This window comes from Ixodes scapularis, unplaced genomic scaffold, assembly GCF_016920785.2.
Source record: "Ixodes scapularis isolate PalLabHiFi unplaced genomic scaffold, ASM1692078v2 PGA_scaffold0__279_contigs__length_252992795, whole genome shotgun sequence".
NCBI classification, from domain to species: domain Eukaryota; kingdom Metazoa; phylum Arthropoda; class Arachnida; order Ixodida; family Ixodidae; genus Ixodes; species Ixodes scapularis.
In genome coordinates, this window is record NW_024609835.1 from 105,745,972 (window position 1) to 105,768,629 (window position 22,658).

At 49.8% G+C, this 22,658-nt stretch overlaps 1 protein-coding gene across 1 annotated transcript in view; it reads right to left on the reverse strand.

Annotated features, from left to right (window-relative positions):
• Positions 1-2,610: 2,610 nt before the first annotated feature.
• Positions 2,611-22,658, reverse strand: part of LOC121045908 (fibropellin-1-like) — a 68,160-nt gene continuing 48,112 nt past the window's right edge. Inside the window, exon 4 of the mRNA XM_042289355.1 lies at positions 2,611-2,836. Within this exon, the coding sequence (XP_042145289.1) occupies positions 2,694-2,836 (143 nt within the window). The 3' untranslated portion in view covers positions 2,611-2,693. The remainder of the gene's footprint in view (positions 2,837-22,658) is intronic.

Below are 22,658 nucleotides of genomic sequence, written 5' to 3' on the forward strand. Positions count from 1 at the left end.
TGCCCCTTACATATGCTGCATACAACTGGAGTGTAACGTATATATAATCATCGCTGTTGTTCATTCACTGCACACGATTGCCTCCGAGCGCATATACAATCGCGAGGGCAAGGCAACGACGATCGTACGAGGCAGACGAATAAAACATTGTTCTCTTGACAAACGCGAAGTTCCCCGAGAAGACGCCAATGTCGGGTGGGCCTGTGTGACTGCCTCGTCTTCATCGACAGTGGAGTTGTCTTCAACAAAAACGCGTGTTTTTTGTTTGTTTTTTCTTTGTTTTTTTCTGTGTGAATGCGCCTTAACACAGCACTCTGGTCCCTGTCCCGCAGTTTCGCACCGAAAAGCGGCCAGTCGGTGGAACGCACGCTCCGATCAAAGGCGCCGCCACACAAGGCTCGGCGGCAAAAGTATACATCCGTGCCTCTTTTCCACACGTGACCCGTTACGCTAACCTAGTTGGAGTCGCGAAAGCGTCAACCCCAAAGCGGCCACACTGTTTAAAGGGCGACACCCCCGACCCTGCTGGATCCTATCTGGCCGCTTTAGTGCTTCCTCTTTCGGAGCCTTCCCTCTCCCTGTCTCTCCCACTGAATCCAGCATGCTCCTTCCTCGTGATCAGTTGCACGACTCGCGAACCAGAGAGGAGTTGACAACTCCACCTTTCTCTCCGTCTCCTGTCTTACAAGTCAGACGAGGTGTGGAGTTTTGGCACGCTAAGACGCGTATGCTAAGAGCGGAGAAGGAAGGGCGACCTGTTTGGATGAGGTTCATATCATAGGAGGCTCGCTTTTTGTTTATCATTCGCCAGTCCGTTGGAGGTGACACCACCGCAGCGCAAAAGACAGGAAGGAGAGAAGCGACATTTTAGGTGGGCATCGGAAACTGGCGCGGCTGGCGACCGAAACGTGGAACAGGAAAACGGAGTTGCGAATGGCAGCTTAGCGACATTCTGGTCGCACCGAGTGACTTGGCGGCGGTTCGGGTGTTTGGAACAAAAATGGCAGCGTCACGACAAAATCAAACGGGAGACTCCGTGTTCTACACGCAAAACGTGCTTTGTCATGCCTCTTCTTTGTTCGTTACTCGCGGAAGACGTTTCACAGAATCGAAGGACTCGATGATTGACAGACACATATAAGCCCGAAATGCACGGGGAAAAATTAAATGTTTTTTTTCGTGGTACACCATGACGCCACCTCATCTTTGTGCTGATGCACGAAGGACCTCCGCTGTTCAAAGAAGTGTGGCTTAACTTATCTGTCCGGCATCCCTTGTGGTGCAGCCTGGCGCGACATTATTTGCACCGTCTAATGGGCCATTTACATTTGCGAATTCGCGGGTGGATCCGCGCAGGCAGAAAATGGATTTTAGAGACCGGTGGCAAAATCGACTCGTCGCTGGCGGAAAACATGGATCAGTCCATGACCCATATTCAGATTTTCCGACAATGACTAGTGGATTTCGCCAAATGGCTGCAAAATCCACTTTCCGCCTGCGCGGATCCGGCCGCGAATCCGCAAATATAAACGCGTCGTAAAGCGGCAGTCTAAACCTCTTTAGAAATTCACATCTCGAGTGTTAGAGGGTCCGAACTAGCGGCGAACCACCGCAAAATGTCCTAATGATCGCCACCGCGGAATGCTAAAGTCTAAATGCCGAATTCGATAAGCAGTGAATACGTCGCAAAAAGGCGACGAATTGCGCCCGGCGGCGTTCGCGTGTCACTCGCCGTTTGCGCCCGTGTCCGTTTAGCGGACGGAGCGCGAAACTATCGCGCTCCGGACTTCACTTCTTCAGAAACGCGAATGAACACAAAGCCCAGCGCGCGAACTCCACAAACCAGCACGCGCTTTTGTCGCTTCGCGGAAAGTGGGCAAATCAGGCCCCGTATACCACGGACACCCAAGATGGCACCCGCCAGATACTTTTTACTTGAGCAGTTCCCGAACAACACGTGCAACGTGCGGGTGCGGGTGAACAGCTGGTACCCCACTGAAGAGTGAGATCCGCTCCTGCAGATTTGGCATCGCTTTAGGAAAGGACTGGAAGTTGTTCCCGACTGTTTTTGTTTCCTGCGTCCTACAAAAAGGTGATCCCTCGATTCCCGCCTGATGAAGTAACTGAAGTTGTCGCCCGGCCATGATCCTGGCCGTCTCACAGCAGAGGTGGTGCACGTGACAAATGCCTGCTTTTTCTTTTTTTCTTTTTTTTTGCAAGTCGCTTTTTTGACAGTCTACGGGAAATTCAGCAGTCAACCCTAAACACATCAATCCAAGACGCCTTCTGTGGCTCCGTAGTTGAACTGGCTCGATCGCGTGGCAGCGTAAGAACAGACAACGTAACGGGTTTTTTTTTTCTCTCTCTCTCCGTCTCTATCTTTTATTCGAGATTATTCTATATGTGTACTAAAAAAAAAAAAATCACAGCCGCGTTCGAAACATTTAATTTGTCCGTCCATTTGTTTTTTTCTTTCCCTTATAGTATCGGGTTTACCTTTTGAGAAATAAAATGAGAAAGCGATTGGCGCAGCCGTGTGTACCTCTTTTAATAACGAACCTCATATCACATCCCAGGAAAAATACAGGCACGACGAAGGGGAGAGGAAATTACTCGTAGTCTAAACTAAGACGGATACTGGTGCCTTCATGTGCGCTTTGCATTGAGGCACCCCAGCAACAAAGTTCTCGCCGTCATCCTTGAAGAAGCGCGTTGAAATAAGGTGCCCCCTGGTCCCGTGTCAGGTCCGCCAAGCTGTGCAGACACTGGAAGCCCCGACGCGTGCTCACGCAAACCATGCCCCGAGGACACGCAGACGGCGAACACTCAGGTACCACTGCATCATGCGCAAAAAAACAAATGTTTATCGTTCTTTTTAATTTTTAATTTTGTTGCGGGAATTTGTTACGCATGCCCAAAAATTGTCGAACGGAACGTCTATGACTCGTCCATGGACCACGAAATGGATTAGTGAATTGTATTTTTCGTTCTCAGATTATGCTAATCTTGCAACTCGCAAAAATGAAAAGCATTGCGTTTCAAACGCATCTTAATCAACTCTACTTTGAAGTTTCTTTTTTTTTTTTTTAATTCCTACTATTTCTAGGCGCTACTTCTCTAGGTTTACTACTTTTCCGTTCTTATTTGTAGAGATTTCCGCCATCCAAAAGAAAGTCTGGAAACACGAGTCACCGCAATATGAGTATAGTTGGAACGCCGCGTGTCGTTTTCTCCTTGAATTCATTAGGGAGTTTTAGAACAGCGCACGCTAAAGCTTTGCGTACGCAAAGAATAGCGTCGTCGCCACTGCGCATGCTCCGAACGCAAACCAGGTATTGCGCTTTGCGTGCGCAATTTCAGCGTGCGCTATTTCTCGGAAATAGCGTGCGTACGCAAGAGTATTTGCGCTTCTCCAAGGAGGATTCGTGATCAGAAGTTGGCTAAAGCCAAGACGAGCAGAGTTAAAAAAAATGGCGGCTTCCTGGGATTATGTCGGCAGCAGCTTTGGCGGCGTCGTGAGTGCGACGTCGGTGGCATCCTCGCGACTGCGATTTTCAATACGGGACGACATTGTACTCGGTTTGGCAACGATCACCGGCAACTTGATGCTTGCGACGCGCGAACATTTCTCAGCGATTCGGTACGATGTGCCAAGGTCAGTACACTAGACCTCCCTTGCCGAGGCGACGCAAGCGGACACGACCGGTCAACCGCTCGCGTCGCATTCTTATGTTTAAACAAATCTAAAATGATACTCTGAACCAAAAACCTTGTTTTTTTCTGAAGTTACAGCATTTCGTGTATGAAAAAAAAAAAATTGTGATTGTATCTTGGTGGCGTCGCAAGCGCGAGATGCTTGCGCTTTTGCGTCGCGACGGAGAAACGCTATTCTAAAACTCTCTTACGTCGCGTGCGCTAATACAAGCGCAAAATTTAGCGCTAGCGTGCGCTAAAGTTGCGTACGTTATTCTAAAACTCCCTATTTTCGTGCGGCCTTCGAAGCACGGATCTCACGGTGACTCCCGTTCGAATTTCTATGGAGAGCTGCCTTTTGTATGATGTGTAAGTATTATGGACCCCGGCTTTCAAGGAGCGATGCAACAATTTTTGTACGTTGCGCAAATACCGAATAAACAGATTCCAGACGTTAATGATCTGTGAAACACCCGTTCGTGTTTCACCACAGGCAATCGAAGTCGCATAAAAAATTATAGGAAAACGTGCGGCGTCCACCCCCTTTACTGGCAGCCAGAACAAGCGTCGACGTGATCTGGAGCCGATTATATGCCGTCAACGTTTATCATAGCCACGCGCTGGGGTTAGCAAGGCACAGGACACGCGCTGAGTTTCAGGCATTGTTATGTGTTACTAGTAGTTTAATCAGAACGTCTAGTAGTAGAAGTAAAAGTAAAACATGGGTTCGGTAGCCCAGCTGCCATGGCGGTGTCATCCGGTCGTCCCGCGATGCTCGGGCCAGGTGTCCTTGCTCGCGCTGTCTTCGCAGCGCGCGGGTTTTGTGGTTGGCTGTCACAACGGCAGGTGGCGCTACGCCCCAGTATGTACCAGAGCCGTGGTATGTACTAGAGTTCCTCGATATGCTGTAGGGAGCTATATACAGGAACTCTAGTATGTACTAGAATTCCTCGATATGCTCCCCCGAAGGGGGAGCAATGTTGCGCACACTGATCTCAATGACAATTGCTGGATCGCGCTTGCCGCTCCCGCAAGTGAAGCCACCGGGCGTCACTCGCTTGGGATACGATTTGCCGTTTTTGCTAGCCTTTGCTGCGGTTTTCCAGCGTGCTCACGACACGTTTTCTACTCGTTCGTCGTCATTCGCCGAAGAAGTTTTTTGAAGACTCTGTGTATTGTTGAGACTTTCCGTTGTGAACACGTGGAAAATTTTACGAAAGTGCAGTGTCGCAGGAAAAAGGCACAACGCGTCGAAAGGAAGGGCTGGCGGCGTGTTCAAAGCATCCTTGGCAAGCCGAAGTGCCGTGTCTCTGTGCCTTCGCGCGCTTGGATACCGACCAAGAACCGACGCCGTGTGAATGTGTTTAGCGAGTGCAATGTGCGTGAAGCCGTATCAAAAGGTACAACTCGTCGAAAACGTGTCGCCGGTGTCGCGGCGTGATCAAAGCTTCCTTGGCACGCTGAGTGATGCATCTTTGTGTCTTCGCACGCTTGGATACCGGTCAAGAATTGACGCCGCGCCAAAGTTCTGAACGTGTGTCGCGCGTAGATGCCTTTAGATCATTTATATATATCGGCCACGGAGTTCTGGATCGTCCAGCTGTTCCGGTGAGTTGCTATCAATAAAAGGGGGAGATCTGTACGTATTCTTATGTTCTATATTAACCATGGCTATATCCCAAATCTACTCTAATAGATTCCGTGGGAGCACGAATAGGGCAACGTTGTACGTGGAGCCAGGGGGGTTTTCGAAAGCAAAAGTACAAGACGGCGAGAATGAAAATCTTTGAAGCGCGGCCGATATGGTCGTGTGCAATCTGTTGACCAATTACAATTAGGCGAGTCACGTAGGTTGATAATAAGCCAGCACTGATCAGTGATGAGGAGCTGTTGTGCACGGTATTGTGTAAATCGTCTAAGGACGAAAAAAAGACGTACCTTCTCCCCATCCTCTGTCGCTAGTGGACGCTGGATTAAGCTCGTTCCTAAACCGCGAGGGGAAAAGACGCTGATCCAGAGGCACGAACAGCTTCACGCACATTGCACTCGCTGAACACATACACACGGCGTCGGTTCTTGGTCGGTATCCAAGCGTGCGAAGGCACAGAGACACGGCACTTCGGCGTGCCAAGGATGCTTTGAACACGCCGCCAGCCCTTCCTTTCGACGCGTTGTGCCTTTTTCCTGCGACACTGCACTTTCGTAAAATTTTCCACGTGTTCACAACGGAAAGTCTCAACAATACACAGAGTCTTCAAAAAACTTCTTCGGCGAATGACGACGAACGAGTAGAAAACGTGTCGTCAGCACGCTGGAAAACCGCAGCAAAGGCTAGCAAAAACGGCAAATCGTATCCCAAGCGAGTGAAGCCCGGTGGCTTCACTTGCGCTGCAGCGAACAAGCGGGGAAGCGCGATCCAGCAATTGTCATAGAGATCAGTGGTTGCGCATTTGTTTTCCCGCGTCGCCACGCCGCTATTTGCCCAGATCCATCACGTGAGGAGCAAAGCATCCGGCGCCGTACAAGAAAGCCACCTTTACGGTCGCTCCGCCGACGTTGCTCGCGCCCCGGCGTATGTTCCTCTGCTTTCGCATCCTTCTCCTCTTTTGCTGTTTTCCATGCGCGGCGGCGCGCACGGCGCCACTATTCGCCAAATTTAGTCCCGTGACGAACAAAGCATCCAGGGCGTGCGGGAAAGCCGGCGCTACGGCTACCCGCCGAGGCTGAATGCGGAACTCTGCTACCGTAGGCAGGGGCGGATCCAAAACTCAGTTGTTTTTTTTCTTGTTCTTTTTTTGAGGGGGGGGGGGGGCGGAAAATTAGTAAGGTTACCATTCTCCCACTCTTTCGTGTGCACCGGAGGGTCCCCCCACGTCAAATTGCTTCTGAGAAGGGGGGAGGGGGGGGGGGGGGGGGTCGACCTTGTTTGGGGGGTAGGGGCGACCACCCCCGTCGCCCCCCCCCCCCCCCCCGCCTCCCCCCTTGAATCCGCCCCTGACCGTAGGTAACTATATAGAGGAACTCTAGTATGTGCGAAAGCCCCTCTGTCCTGGGAAAAGCGGCGCCATTTATTGTTGTGCAAATACTCGAGACACGTGCCGCGCGCCTCTTCTGGGAAGAACATGGCGTCTGAAATCTAGCTCAGTGCTGCGCTGTGCCGCCATGATCTTCCCAAAGGCTGCACGCTGCACGTGCCTCGTGCATCGGCGCACCTTGCGCTACTTTTGAATCATGAAGGGGCTTTAGTATGTACATATGCACTTCAGCGGACATAACATCTTTCCCCTCTCAGACTTGTGTCTGGTATACCTCTGAGGTGGGCGTCTTGCCCGCTTAGATGTCCGCTGAACCGGTGTGTCTGCTTTTCTTGTCGTTGTAAGTTGGCGTATAGATATGGGACCGGGCAGTTTCTTCGACATCTATACCCCATGTTAGAGTCGCCGACGCACGGTCATCTGTATTTCTTTCGCAGCATCGTTTTCTAATCTGGTTCCAGTGTCGGTGAACCACTCCTAACCCACACTGAGCATTCCACGAACGAGGTCCTATTCGTTTCATCAACACCTGGAACTCGGTCAAGTTTTTTGCGGAATTGTCGGACCATGATGGTATCTCCCACTCGCAGCTGTCGTTTCTGGGTAGCTTCTTGGTTGCTATCGTTGACTCTGTTTGTGGCACTACTCAACCCAGGGAAGTTCGCAGTTCTCGTCCAAACGTTGCTTTAGCTTGTGTGATGCTAGTTGTCTGTTGAGCTGTGCAGTGTTGTCGAAACAAGAACCGTAACAATCTGAAGTTCACCGATCCGAAGGCTCCTTGGCCAACGCTCTCTTCAACTCGCCAACGTAGCGTTCTGCTTGTCCGTTGGTATCAGGATGATACGGAGCCGACGTCACCTGTCAAATTCCGTTATTCTCGTAAAATGTTTGTACCTCGGCAGACACAAATGCTGTTCCATTATCAGACACTACCTTGCGTGGCATGCCAAGCGTTGCGTACATTGATCGCAGCACCTCGATGTCTGCTCTCTACGCGGGATAGGTTACCCGTCGTACCTCCACACATTCGGTCGTAGCTTCAACCACCACTAAGAATGTATGTCATTTTACAGGTCCAGCAAAGTCTACATGTCTATAGAGTGTGCCACGGTGTCGTTGGTTGAGTCCACGATGGAATCTGGATCCTTGCTGGATTTGTTTGTGTGCGTTGGAATGGCTCATATGCTGCGACTGTGGTCTCGATATCGTCATCCCATCCAGGCCACCATAAGTATCTTCGTGCGAAGGTTTTCATAGCCACCACTTCCCGGTGTCCTGCGTGGATCAGGGTTATTGCTTACTCTCGTGCGGCTGTTTGTATTACTACCCCAGGTGATACATCCACAATGTATCGCCAGTTCTGAGGCCTTTCTTTGGTAAGGACTGCAGTCCTCCTTTCATTTGCTGGGCTGTGCCCTCTTTTATTGCTTTGTGTAGTGTTGCGAGTGTTGTCTCTTTTTGTGTTAACTTGGTCACAACTTCCACTGTCAGGGGTGGTCGTAGTAGTGCCTCGAACATCAAGATGTCACCAGGGACATGAGGTTCCTCAATGGGGTCTGGCAGCTGGCAACCTACTGAGCGCGTCTGAATTTTGATGTAGTTTTCCGGCCCGGTATTTCAGCTCAGAGCAGTACGCTGCACGTTTCAGACACCAGGGTGTGAGTTGGGTAGAAAGCATCTGTAGTACCGGTTTTTTTTAGGTCCGAGAATCCCCAGTAAAGGCTGATGGTCAACCACAAACGTGACGTGTCGCCCTAGAATATACTTGTGGAAATGGTCGGCTACCAACACCACTGCAAGGCCTTCACGGTCCAGTTGATTGTGATTGCGCTCGGCTGTACGTAACGTCCGTGACGCAAACGCTATGGGGGTCTCCCTGCCGAAACTCTCCTGCTCTGCCAACACTGTACCGACGCCACAAGAAGATGCGTCACACGAAATGAAGAGTGGTTTAGTCTCGTCATAGTGTTCCAAGACAGTAGTCTTCAGGGTGAGCTGCTTGAGCTCGCCAAAAGCTCTCTGATGACGCTCTTCCCGTTGCCACGCGGCGTCCTTCTGTAATAGTTCATAGAGCCTTGATGCTACAGTAGCCCTTTGTTCCAGAAACCGCGGTCTTAAAAAGCTAACATTCCTGGAAATGATTGGAGTCTGCTTGTTTGTCGGTGCTGGTGCTTCCACAATGGCTTTCACCTTGTCCTTTGACGTGAGTATTCCCATGGCATCAATCTTATGACCCAGGAACTGTACCTCAGGTACGCTAAATGGCACTTCGTCTTGCTCAGTCACAAGTTTGCCTGGGCAAGTCGCTGCAGCGCATTTCAGAGTTTGTGTCTGTGCTCTTGATCCGTGGCGCCACTGGCGATATTGCCGTCGGGGTACACACAGACCCCGGGCAGTCCATTCAATGTGGTCTCATTAACCTTTGGAGGATGGCTGGAGCCGCGGCTACACCGAATGGAAGCTTCTTTTTTTTTTTTTGTTTAAAGAGTCCTTTGATTGTGTTTACGGTGAGCAACCTTGCCGTAGCTGGAGTCACGTGCAGTTGCTGGTATGCTTGCGCCAGGTCCAGGGTGCTCAGCGTTGTTCCTCCATGCAAATTGCTTAATACTTCCTCCGTTGTGGGAAGTAAATATGACGCAATTTAGAGCGCAGCTCTTATCCCCATTCACACTGGAAGCGGATCCGCGTTCGCGAAGCGGTTGCGAACGCGGTTGTATGAAGATTCAGTGCAATTGCACGCGCATTTGATGTCGTCAAATGCGCGTGCAATTGTACTGAATCCTTATACAACCGCGTTCGCAAAGCGGTTGCGAACGCGGTTGTATTGGCGACGTGCGCGACCGAAAGCGTCGCTGTGGTCGGCCTTCCACGATTGGCCCAAAAGCTGACTATGACGTCGGAAAGGGTATACCATCGACGGAAATAAGAGGAATGAAAGAGCTTTAATTTCGACGGTGTTGGCAGTGTTGCTTTGAGAGCGCAATGATTTCAGGCTTCCACTATGCCATTTACAAACACCATCGAACTTGTTGTTCGCAAGGTAATGACGTCACAAGGGGGAACCATAGGAGGGCGCCACCAAAACATCTCGCCGCTAATAAAGATCCAGTACAATTGCGCGTGCACTTGATGTCATCGAGTGCGCGTGCAATTGTACTGGATCTTTATACAACCGCGTTCGCAACCGCTTTGCGAACGCGGATCCGCTTTTACCGCTCATTCACACTGGAAGCGGATCCGCGTTCGCAAAGCGGTTGCGAACGCGGTTGTATAAAGATGCAGTGCAATTGCACGCGCGATCGATGCCATCGATTGCGCGTGCAATTGTACTGGATCTTTATACAATCGCGTTCGCAACCGCTTTGCGAACGCGGATCCGCTTCCAGTGTGAATGAGCGGTCAGTGTGAATGAGCGGTTGGACGCCCGTTTCCGGCTTGAGCGGCGTCGGCGTCGCCGTCGCCGTGGGCGTCACCAAGGTCACACCAAGGTCCCGTGACCCCCAAGGTCACACCAAGGTCACGTGACCCCTCCCAAGACTACTCCAAGGTCACGTGACCCCCGAGTTCACGCGACCCCTCCCAAGGTCACCTCAAGGTCACGTGGCCCCCTAAGGTCACATGACCCCCGAGGTCACGTGGCCCCCCTCTCCGAGGTCACGTGACCCCCCCTCCCCCCGAAGTCACGTGACACCCCCCCCCTCCCCCCGAGGTCAGGTGACCCCTCGGAACATATTAAAGAATGAGGGTAGGAGGAGGAGGAAAAGGAGGGGTCTACCCTCCCCTCAGTACCCTTCCCTGCTCCTCCTCAAGAGCTGCGCTCCGATTCGGCGGTACAGGGAGTTGTAAACGGCTTTCACTTTTTTGTTGCCTCATTCACCGTACTAAAAATAAACCTAAAGATAGTCTGCGCGGTGGCAGTACGCAATGCAAAACGCCATGCTTGAATTGTGCAATGCCACCGCGCAGACTTAATTGTGAGGTCTAAACGCATGTTCAGGACCATCATTCGCTGAGCTGATTTGGTAGATCGGAGAGATTAGCTTTTCCAGTGTTTTGCGGGCAAGTAGACACGCAAGCATTTTTTAGAGAGTAGTGGGACTCAAGGATACCCGCAAGGATACTTGCGGCGAAATTTCAAGTACAAAGGCGATCGTTTTCATTAAATATTTCCTTCGCGAAACTTGATGACGTAACTGGAGGATCGCTGTATGTCCCAGTGACAATATTTGAATGCGGCTCATAGATTGGACCCACGCATTGTGTAAGCACTCGATTTGGGCTCGTGATAATCGATAACTCGACAAGGATTTGGGTGGTGGCCCGTGTCCAATCGCTGCAATGACGACAATAACCGAACCATAATGTTATGTCCCCTAAAGTGCATATGAACAGACATAGCCTCCTCTATACTGACAAAACCTGCAGATCGCCATGAGACGCGGTCGCCGAAAGTGAAAAGGTAGGGCGGCAGACCACGGATGAGAAGAGTCATGTAACGGGCGCCCCGCTGCGGCGAGACGCCGAAACACTTTTTCCGAGTGGTGGACTGTCCGATCATGCTCCTCGCGTTCCTCGTGCGTCCTCGCCGCTGCAAAAGCTGTGCGCTCACAACCAACTTCCCTGAAAAATGCTCTGTGCTGCCAGATCCTCGCGCTCCAAATCTGCGACAGGGCGCTATATGGCTCCGTCATCGAACTGCCAAACTTTGTGAGTATTGGCGACGTGCAAAAAAAAAAAAATTGAGTTATGGAGATATTTATACAGCGTGTAGTTGGTCAGCCATTAAAGTTGCGACGAGTCACATGCCGTAGATGAGCAATTTAGCCAGTGCAGTACAACCGCTAGCCTGGGGTCTTTATCGTGCACCAAGCAGTAGTGATACACGACCGCACGCCGGTACGATGCTCATCCAGATCGAAACGGGCAGGGGTGGGGCTCGAGCCCAGGATGCCTGGGTTCTGCAGCGCGAGCTTTTGCTCCACGCGCGTCGAGCTGGGCGTGCGCTTTAGCCCACTCGGCCACCGATCCCCCCTTGGCGACGTGCGCGATCCAAAGCGTCGCGGTAGTCGGCCTACCACGATTGGCCAAATGCTGACTGTGGCTTCAGCAAAGGATTTCTCATGGACGGAAATAAGAGGAACGTGAAAACTTCAATTTAGACGGTGATGACAGCGTTGCTTTAAAAGCGCAATGATTTCAAGCTTCCACCATGCTAATTACAAACACCATCGGACTTGTTGTTCCCAAGGTAATGACGTCACGAGAGGTAACCATAAGAGGGCGCCACTAAAACATCTCACCGCTAATAGAGGAGACTATAGCACAGACCAGAGCCGGTACAGACTTGGGCGCACCTCCATCTGCCGTTGACAGTCAACCACAAACCCGCGCGTGGCGAAGACAGCCCGTGCAAGGACACGAGGTCCGAGCATCGCGGGTCGAACGCACGACACTGCCATCGCAGCTGGGCTACCGAACTCATGTTTTCCTTTTACTTTTAGTACTAGAAGTGCTAAAGAAACTACTTGTAACGTTGGCGACGAGAACCAGGACCCACCGGATGACAGACGGCACATCGACAGCGGGCGAGAACCAAAGCAACGCCAAGGCCACGCCTGAGTTCAGCCGCATTCCGACGTTCGAACGCAGCTCCAGCTTATGGAAATCATAGTACGGGCGGCTATCATTTTTTTTTTCGAGGCTAACGACGTACAGGGAGCCTCGAAGAAACGTTTGCACCTGCTAACGCTGTGCGGGGAGATGAGTAAATGCGATACAGTATGCGCTCTAGTACATAATTACTTACAGCGCGACTGGGACAAGGACAGACGGAGGAGAAAACACAAGACAAGCGCTGAACTAGCAAATGATTCTATTGAAAAGAAAAGACATGTGATGCTGCTGCTGCTCGTGCAGGCATGCCCCTCAGTGGCCCTGGCGCTTCTTCTTTCACTCAATACGAAACCGGCCAAGTTATCCGAGATCCAAAAAGCCGATCTCGCTCTTCATCAAAGTCACTGTGGGCTGGCTCACACACAAGGATCCGGTTTGTGTTATGTGGTACGTCCCCATCATTTCTCGGGGTAGTTTGTGGTTGTGTCGGAACATCACTGTGGTCTTGTTAAAAAGGGGTTAGCATCCGCAATCCCGGCAATGCATCGCGAGATGCGTGTGAGCGGTTCCTTTTATAGAACTGTGGTGTCCTCGCAGCCTTACATGTGTTTAGGCAACGCCCAGTCTGTCCTATGTAGGCGCGCCCGCAGGAAAACGGAATCTTGTAGACCACGCCTTCTATGCAGGCGACAAACTGCATTCCGTGTTTGATACTGCAGCCGCTGTGAGACTTAGGATCGTTATTTCTCGCGCGTTTGTTGACTGCGGAGCACACAGAGGTGAGCTTGTGGCGGGCGGAAAAAACAACATTCACGTTGTATCTTGAGGCGACTTTCTTGAGTCCGTGGGAAAGGCGGTGGATGTACGGTATGACTGAGGTCTTCTTTTTCTCGTTCTGCTCGAGGTCACGTTGCTCGATCGCGGGATCTGTTTTAAGGTGTTTCACGATTTTTTCGCAAGCTGAAGAAATGACCGAATTAGGATATCTCGAATCCTTGAGCCGTTGAATTTGGGACATGAAGCTGGAATTCAAATTGTGGATGCATGTGCTTGTTAGAGCAGTCCTCAGACAGGAAAATGCGATGCCTTGTTTGACGAGTTTTGAGTGGGCTGATTGAAAGTTAAGAAGAGCCTTCGTTGTTCTGGGACTGTAACACCAGCAAACATGATCGTCCCCCACTTCGATGCGGAGATCCAGGAACTGAATGAGGTTCTCTTTTGGGGCTTCATAAGTGAAGCAAAGTCCTAGTCCTTTTTCCATGAAGATCTTCAGCACATCGTCAAGCTTCTGATGGAAATTAGCCCTCTCAACGAACACCAAATAATCGTCTACGTAGCTAACCACTGTTTTGGTGTTTTTCTCCAAGCAGGGTTCTAAATTCCGATCGATCTTGCATATGAAGATGTTACAGAGCACAGGGGCTACCCTAGACCCTTTGCATACGCCGGACTTCTGTATGTACACCTTGTCCTGCCATCCGATGAGTGTGGACTTTGAATAAACGGATAGGAGTTCGAGAAAGTCTTCTACCGTAATCCCGCATCGCGTCCTGAAGGCGCTTTCGTCGTTGTGTTCTGTGATGCACTTCTTGACACTAACCATGAGGTCGTCGTGTGGCATGGAGTAATATAATTCAACGTCGATGCTGAACGCGCTGCACCCGTGTGGGTTACTGACATTTAGAAAGTCAACAACCGCCTTGGAATTGGGGATTTAAAGTCCACACTCATCGGATGGCAGGACAAGGTGTACATACAGAAGTCCGGCGTATGCGTATGGTCTAGGGTAGCCCCTGTGCTCAGTAACATCTTCCTAGGCAAGATCGATCGGGATCTAGAACCCTGCTTGGAAAAAAACACCAAAACAGTGGTTAGCTACGTAGACGATTATTTGGTGTTCGTTGAGAGGGCTAATTTCCATCAGAAGCTTGACGATGTGCTGAAGATCTTCACGGAAAAAGGACTAGGACTTTACTTCGCCTATGAAGCCCCAAAAGAGAACCTCATTCAGTTCCTGGATCTCCGCATCGAAGTGGGGGACGATCATGTTTGCTGGTGTTACAGTCCCAGAACAGCGAAGGCTCTTCTTAACTTTCAATCAGCCCACTCAAAACTCGTCAAACAAGGCATCGCATTTTCCTGTCTGAGGACTGCTCTAACAAGCACATGCATCCACAATTTGAATTCCAGCTTCATGTCCCAAATTCAACGGCTCAAGGATTCGGGATATCCTAATTCGGTCATTTCTTCAGCTTGCGAAAAAATCGTGAAACACCTTAAAACAGATCCCGCGATCGAGCAACGTGACCTCGAGCAGAACGAGAAAAAGAAGACCTCAGTCATACCGTACATCCACCGCCTTTCCCACGGACTCAAGAAAGTCGCCTCGAGATACAACGTGAATGTTGTTTTTTCCGCCCGCCACAAACTCACCTCTGTGTGCTCCGCAGTCAACAAACGCGCGAGAAATAACGATCCTAAGTCTCACAGTGGCTGCAGCATCAAACACGGAATGCAGTTTGTCGCCTGCATAGAAGGCGTGGTCTACAAGATTCCGTTTTCCTGCGGGCGCGCCTACATAGGACAGACTGAGCGTTGCCTAAACACAAGGCTACGAGAACACCACAGTTCTATGAAAGGAACCGCTCACACGCATCTCGCGATGCATTGCCGGGATTGCGGATGCCAACCCCTTTTTAACAAGACCACAGTGATGTTCCGACACAACCACAAACTACCCGGAGACATGATGGAGACGTACCACATAACACAAACCGGATCCTTGTGTGTGAGCCAGCCCACAGTGACTTTGATGAAGAGCGAGATCGGCTGTTTGGATCTCGGATAACTTGGCCGGTTTCGTATTGAGTGAAAGAAGAAGCGCCAGGGCCACGGAGGGGCATGCCTGCACGAGCAGCAGCAGCATCACGTCTTTTCTTTTCAATAAAATCAGTTGCTAGTTCAGCGCTTGTCCTGTGTTTTCTCCCCTGTCTGTCCTTGTCCCAGTCGCGCTGTAAGTAATTATGTACGAGAGCGCATACTGTATCGTATTTACTCACCGCCCCGCACAGCGTTAGCAGGTGCAAACGTTTCTTCGAGGCTCCCTGTACGTCATTAGCCGCGAAAAAAAATTATAGCCGCCCGTACTATGATTTCCAAAAGCTGGAGCTGCGTTCGAACGTTGGAATGCGGCTGAACTCAGGCGTGGCCTTGGCGTTGCTTTGGTTCTCGCCCGCTGTCGATGTGCCATCTGTCATCCGGTGGGTCCTGGTTCTCGTCGCCAACGTTACAAGTAGTTTCTTTAGCACTTTTATTACTAAAAGTAAAAGGAAAACATGAGTTCGGTAGCCCAGCTGCGATGGCGGTGTCGTGCGTTCGACCCGCAATGCTCGGACCTCGTGTCCTTGCACGCGCTATCTTCGCAACGCGCGGGTTTTGTGGTTGACTGTCACAACGGCAGATGGAGGTACGCCCAAGTCTGTACCGGCTCTGGTCTGTACAATGGTCTCCTCCACTGATCTCTACTAGAGGGGGCTGGATGGCGCATTGAGCTAGAGTGCCTTCATACACACGCGCGCTTTTGCTTGAGTGGTGACATCTCGGCCATTTTTCCGCCCAATCGTTCTTTCTATGCATTTTGAAGTACGCGCAATCCGGTGTCACTCAGCACGAGCGCGTAGCTTTGGCTAATGCATAGACGCCATTTTACCAGCGCGTGACGCTCTCGCGCACCAAGTGCGCGAGAGCGTCACGCGCTGGCACATTCAGGGCAACAATGGATGTCTTCACCCTGAGACAGACAGACATGTAGGCACCCTACATTGAGCAAACAGGTATGAAGCCACCGGAAGTGAGCGGCTTGTCCCGGAAGTGAGCGCTTGGCAGGCTTTGTAACCCTTCCGAGTAATAATTCGAAAAGCGTCGAGGGCGCTGGATTTTCGCTTGTTCCCTCAAGAGAGCCTGCTTGTTGCGCAGTAAGAGCGCATGCGAACTTGAGAAGTATCATGGGAAACCATTCAATGTAAACATATTGGGATTCTAGTTGATTCAGTTGTGAATATGTCCCAAGTTCAAATGCCTCATTTTCGGGATTTAATCCAGAACGGGAGTATTAAAACCCAATCAAAACACAAAAAAGCATGGTTCATAATGTCGATTGAATGCACTAGGAAGCCCAGCGCACGCCCTACTTCCGGGACAAGCATCGAACTTGCGGTGGCTTCACTTGCGCCAGGCTCGGAGCAGGAGAGCAGCTAAGCGCCATCCAGCCCCCTATAGTAGAGATCAGTGGTCTCCTCTATTATACTCTGTTTCACCTTATGTTGTACCGCAGGAAAAGCTGTAAGCGCGAGCTCCTTGCTCTGGGGCAGATCTCGACGGCACAAGCTCTCGTGCAATAAGGGCAGCTGTCAACGCTATGAGCTCGCGCTTCCCGCCTTCGCTGCGGTACAATCATAGTGTAATATATACAAGGTAAAGAGCGGACACTGCCATAGGCCCCAGCGGCCCAGATAGACCAGTGACAGGTAGCGCTCCTAGCGGGCGGTATTAAGATAATCTGATTCCGTTTCCGGCCAAGTTAGTTTCGGTTTCGGTTTGGGCGTTTCTGCTCCGGTTCTCCGGTACCCTTCTCTCTCTCTCTTCCCCCCCCCCTCCCCCCCGCCTCGCTCATCTCTCGGGAGCACCTTGACTCCCGAAGCCGCTGTTCTTTTTTTTTTTTTAATACTGACACACCTTTGCTTTATTTTTTACGGTAGAGTCCGTGCAAAATGTGTCAAACAATATTTTAACTTGCTTCACAAAGCAGAGTATATATATTTCTTGTTCTTTTTATATTGTAAAGCATTGAAGTTACACAATCACCGCATTGACTCCTGGCTGGTGGAACATTTTGGGGTCAACAACAGTAAGTGGTTCGAACACATTTTATTGGACCACATTTATGTACACATGATTTTCTTCAGAAGCTCTGTATGTTTTATACGAAAGAGATCGATACTCACAAAAATAAATGAATATGAAGGACTTCGGCATTCGTACACTTCGTAATAGATTCTTAGCGGAACCAAGTTAACAAAACCCTTCCACGGAGAACATGCTGTATGATACATTCACTTTCACGCCGACTCGGGTACGGGAAGTAAGTGCAAAAATAAATAAGACATCGCTATCATTACCAGTCATAAGAGTATAATAACAGTGCGAAGCACACGCCGGATAGTACAAATTCCCGATTTCCGGCAAATATAAACAAAAAAACATCAATTTGCATAGCCTCAAACTCACTGCGGGCGAGCCATACCAAACAATGAGAACTCTATATGAAATCTGACAAGATTCAACGTCCCTAAATATTCCCCGAAATTGTCCAGAAAAGAAATATGGCTTCAGAAAAAAGCGGCTAAAAAACTATGGACAGTGGATACAAAAGTGGACACATTTTCTTTCAGATATTGTTAGCCTCTATCCACTATTTTCTATCGAGAATATCGAGAATCACGGCTCCCTAACAAATATTTTTGTTAGGGAGCCGTGATACACATTCGCTGGAAAAAGGGGGAAACAAATATTTGGAGAGCAAGCTGCACCGCCCACTTAATTACTTTTTGTTTTTGGTTTGGCAACCGCCTCTGTTAATACGCTATTAACAGTTAAACCTGTCTCGTTCTTACTAGCCACTGAAGAGTGCAACCGAACTTTGTCCGAATTCCGGTTAAGAAATCAAACATGCCAACACAAGCGTATTCTGCAAAACAATTTTGAAAACCCTTTGTGGCACTCCTCTGGGCAAAGGCGAAAACCACCCAGACCTTAAAGTGTGCTATACAAGGCGGCACACACTCCTCGAACATCTGTCACACTCTCTATTATGGGAAGAAAGTGATTTTCTAGTTGCTGAATGAAATGAAAGGCAGCCTGTGATGGTACTACTAAGTTCCCGAAGAATTTTCCAGGCACGTGGTATGCTTTAGGAACAAGACAGTACTAGTGAGGCCTGGTCAAGTTATTAGACTCATCCGATAGCAGCTGAGAACAGCCACAGCTGTAAGTTGTCTGTTCAAGCAAAAGCTTGATCAAATAGCCCCAAACGTAATAAAAACACGGACGAGTCATCAATTATGTTAGACCTGATGTCTGATGCCAGCTCAGAAATATCCTCTAGTGGCGGGAAGTTATCAGTTGGAAGACATTCCGCAATGTCTGAAATTAAACTTTCATGGTGCGAAGATATTTGCAACTCCTTTAGGAGGTCAGCCTTGTCATCTTCTACGTTTTCATTGTCCGACAGTTTGAACAGTTTCTTTATTCAGAGGTGTTTTAGTCCTGAGGTGAACTGATGCACATTTGGGTTTGTGTTGCAGCCCAGCATTTGTCGTATCTAGCTCCAAAAACGTTCTCAAGTGTACCTTGCTGCAGGCGTCGTGTAAGTAAGAACTTAAAGTCATGACTGCTTGAAAGCCCATCCCAGAGCATGAGGACACTTTTTATAGTAACTTGCCACCCAATGATGGCTTATGGCTGCCTCCTACTTTGGAACTGCCATGCTGAAATCCATCCGAGTTACTGGTGGAGAAAATCAAGTATTTGAGATTCTCCCTTCAGAATGGCATGACGCAACTTCTGCCCTGTCTTCTTGAATTTTTTAGCTATTTTGACAATCAAAAAGTATGTTCATCCTATCACAGAAATAGGCTGTAGCCATGGCTGCCTCAGGAAGTTCCTTTGCATAAACAAGAGATATGATTACATAAAAGTTTGAGGCACTCAGTACCTGTGGGGCACAATTTTCTTCCATGTTACAGAAAGGTTTTTGAATAAATGTGTCTCTCAGTAAGTTTCGGAGTCAATTGCAAGCTAATCTCATGGATAGAACAATGAAGTTCAACAATAGAAGACCGCTCAATGACCTCATTTCCAATGCAAAGTTTGTGGCCTTGGAGATTGCTCTTGGTTGTTTTGGGAAGATGCGGAACATCAAAGAAAAAGTAAACGTGTTCGTTGTCAACTTCAAAAAATAGCTTATCACCAGACACACCAAGCTTACGTTTGAAGCCCCCTAACCACATACCACAGGCTTTACTGTGAAGCCAACAGTCTTAAAGGGGCGCTGCACTGATATTTGTATTTTGCGCAAATACCGCTTAGAACGAATCCCTGACGTTAATGATCCGTAAAATATACCCGTTCGTTTTCACCACACGCAATCGAAGTCGCAGAAAAAAATAAAGAAAAACGAGCAGAGTTCACCCCCTCAACTCGCAGCCAGAAGAAGCGGCCCCGTGATCTGGAGCCGATTACATGCCGCCAATGTTGATCATAGTCATGCGCTGGGGTTGGCAAGGCACAGGACACGCGCTGAGTTCCAGACATTGTTATGGTTCGGCTGTTGTCGTCATTGCAGCGATTGGACACAGGACACTACCCGAATGTTTCTCGAGCTATCGATTATCACGAGCCCAAATCGAGTGTCCACGCCATGCTCGGGTCCAATCTATGAGCCGTATTCAAATATCGTCACCGGGCGGTACTGCTACCGTCCAGCTACGTCATCAGGTTTTTCGAAGGAGAGATAGAATAAAAACACTGGGTTTTGTCCTCGAAATTACAGCGCAACAGAGGAGTTTCTTGGTCAGTGGCGTTGCGTGCGAGTATCCTTGAGTCCCACTAGTGCCAGCAAGCTCGTGTAAAGTGAAAAACATTCCAATTGGATATCATTGCACTGCCCCTTTAAGCTCCCGAATGAAAAAAAAAATTGGGTTGTGTGTGTGTTTATACAGCCTAGAACTTGGTCTGCCTCACAGGGGCGACGAGTCTCCCAGCTGTAGATGAGAAATTTAGCCAGTGCGGTACAGCCGCTAGCCTGGGGTCTTTAACGTGCACCACGCAGTAGTGATACACGAACGCACGCCGGTACGATGCTCATCCAGATCGAAACGGGCAGGGGTGGGGCTCGAACCCAGGATCCCTGGGTTCTGCAGCGCGAGCTCCCGAATGAGAGAAATGAGGAGACTGCGTTAAACAAAAGACGTTGTTGGAGTGTGCACAACAGTGTGTGCAAACGCACCTCTTGGAAATTTCAGACAGCATAACAACCAAGGCTCTATCTGCAATGTTAGAGGTTCGTTCAACACCGTCATATGTAAACCCATGGACGATGTCGTGTGCAAGGTCGTAAGTTAAATTCTTTTTTTTAAAACAATCTCATCGAAAATCAACATGCAAGGTCGTAAGTTAAATTCTTTTTTTAAAACAATCTCATCGAAAATTAACATGCACACACGTTCAAGTGCAGCCAGACAGCCCGGCAGAAACAACAGCGCGAGAAGCTCGAACCGATCGGCTCCACGAATTCACGCCGAGCATGCGAGCACGCGGGCGGTCATGCGTCACCTTGATTGATGCAAAGTCGACCGAATATGATGCAGCAGAAAGCACAGATGGACGGCACGCACGGCACACACGAACGACGCAGGGACGAGCAGAGGCCATGCAGAATGATGCAGAGGCGACGGCGTGCAGTCACGCAGGCTACGGCAGGCGCCATTCATCACGTGGTTTTTGTGACGTATTTGATTTAATCTATTTAGTCGTTTTAAGTACTTTAAACAATTTTAAAGCATTGCCATTTAAAAAATAAATACTTTTCACAGAAAGAGTTTTAATTAATTTTAACCAAATTGTAGAAAAGCGCCACGTAGCGGAGGGTATGAAACGCACTATCTGGGCCGCGAATCGGCTCCTGTGTCCTCTCTTTACGTTTACTATATTACTCTATGGTACAACATAAGGTGAAACGGAGTATAGCGGTGAGATGTTTTAGTGGCGCCCTCTTATGGTTACCTCTCGTGACGTCATTACCTTGGGAACAACAAGTCCGATGGTGTTTGTAATTAGCATGGTGGAAGCTTGAAATCATTGCGCTTTTAAAGCAACGCTGTCATCACCGTCTAAATTGAAGTTTTCACGTTCCTCTTATTTCCGTCCATGAGAAATCCTTTGCTGAAGCCACAGTCAGCATTTGGCCAATCGTGGAAGGCCGACTACCGCGACGATTTGGATCGCGCACGTCGCCAAGGGGGGATCGGTGGCCGGAGAAAGAAGAAGACGCCGTTCGAAACGGTCGTGTTTTTAATGCTCTCCAGTGAAAACGCACCGGCCACAGGCCGGGGAACTGCTGAGGCTTCGGCCAGTACCACCGAAACGACGACTGAAGAGTACCGGACCGTACTTCCCCGTCTACCGACAGGTAATTTGAGTCTTAATTCTGTCCTTCTACACGGAGATCTCGCCGCGCGGCCATACCGAGCAACATACTTCCGAGACGCTTTGCGGGACGTTGTTGACAGCCAGGATATCATCGGAATCGGCCAATTCCACATGAGTCACGTCTGGATGGTGACCTAGCTGTGCAAGCGCTTTGGCCAAGGCCAAACTTGTGACCAAAGCAGAGCTCCGCGTAAAGGGGCGCCGATGCCTAATCATCGACCCGGACACCAGAGACGTCAAACTGAAACTTCTTTGGCTACCAGTTCACATGGACAACCAGCGTATCGAAGAAGCACTGGCGCCTTTTGGCACGGTGCGTTCGATTGTTAGAGAAAATGGCGCTGCGCCGGAATGGAGCAGATGGAGACGCTAAACAAAGAAGTGACGTTGACACTTCAAGAGGGAATGAACGCGAGCCAGATACCGCACCAGCTCACAGTGTTTGGCTGTCGAAGCTTGGTGCTCGTGCCTGGCCGCCCTCCACTGTGTCTACGATGCTACCGAATCGGTCACATTCGTCGCGAGTGTAGGACCCCAAGATGCGGTGAATGCCGACGTTATGGTCATGCAACAAGTGAGTGCGTCACCACCTATGCGGACAAGCTCCGACAAGCAAGAAGCCCAGCTGAAAATGTCGTTTTAGAACACCTAATGGACATAAGCGAAGTGGTCGATGCAACAGGAGAAGTCATCCCTTCCAGCACCACTTCAGGGGTACAGCTGACAGCCCCACTGCACCCACCACCTGACGTCAACCCTGAGTCGGCGACGATCACCACTGAATCTGAAAAGCCTGAATCGTTTTTGCAAGACAGCGAATTCCCTCCTTTAAGTACGACGTCAACGGTTGCTTCACAGGATTCATTACATCGACGAGAGCGCTCGACCACGTCCAGTGGAACATCTGTCAAACGACCCGCCCCAACATCGGAAAAATCGTCTCAGTCGTCTACCACGGATGTCGCGATCGGCGGCAACAGCGACGAGAGAGGCGACGCAAAACGCAGGCCAGCTGAGGTGTGTGAGCACCATTACAGTAAGGCCACACGG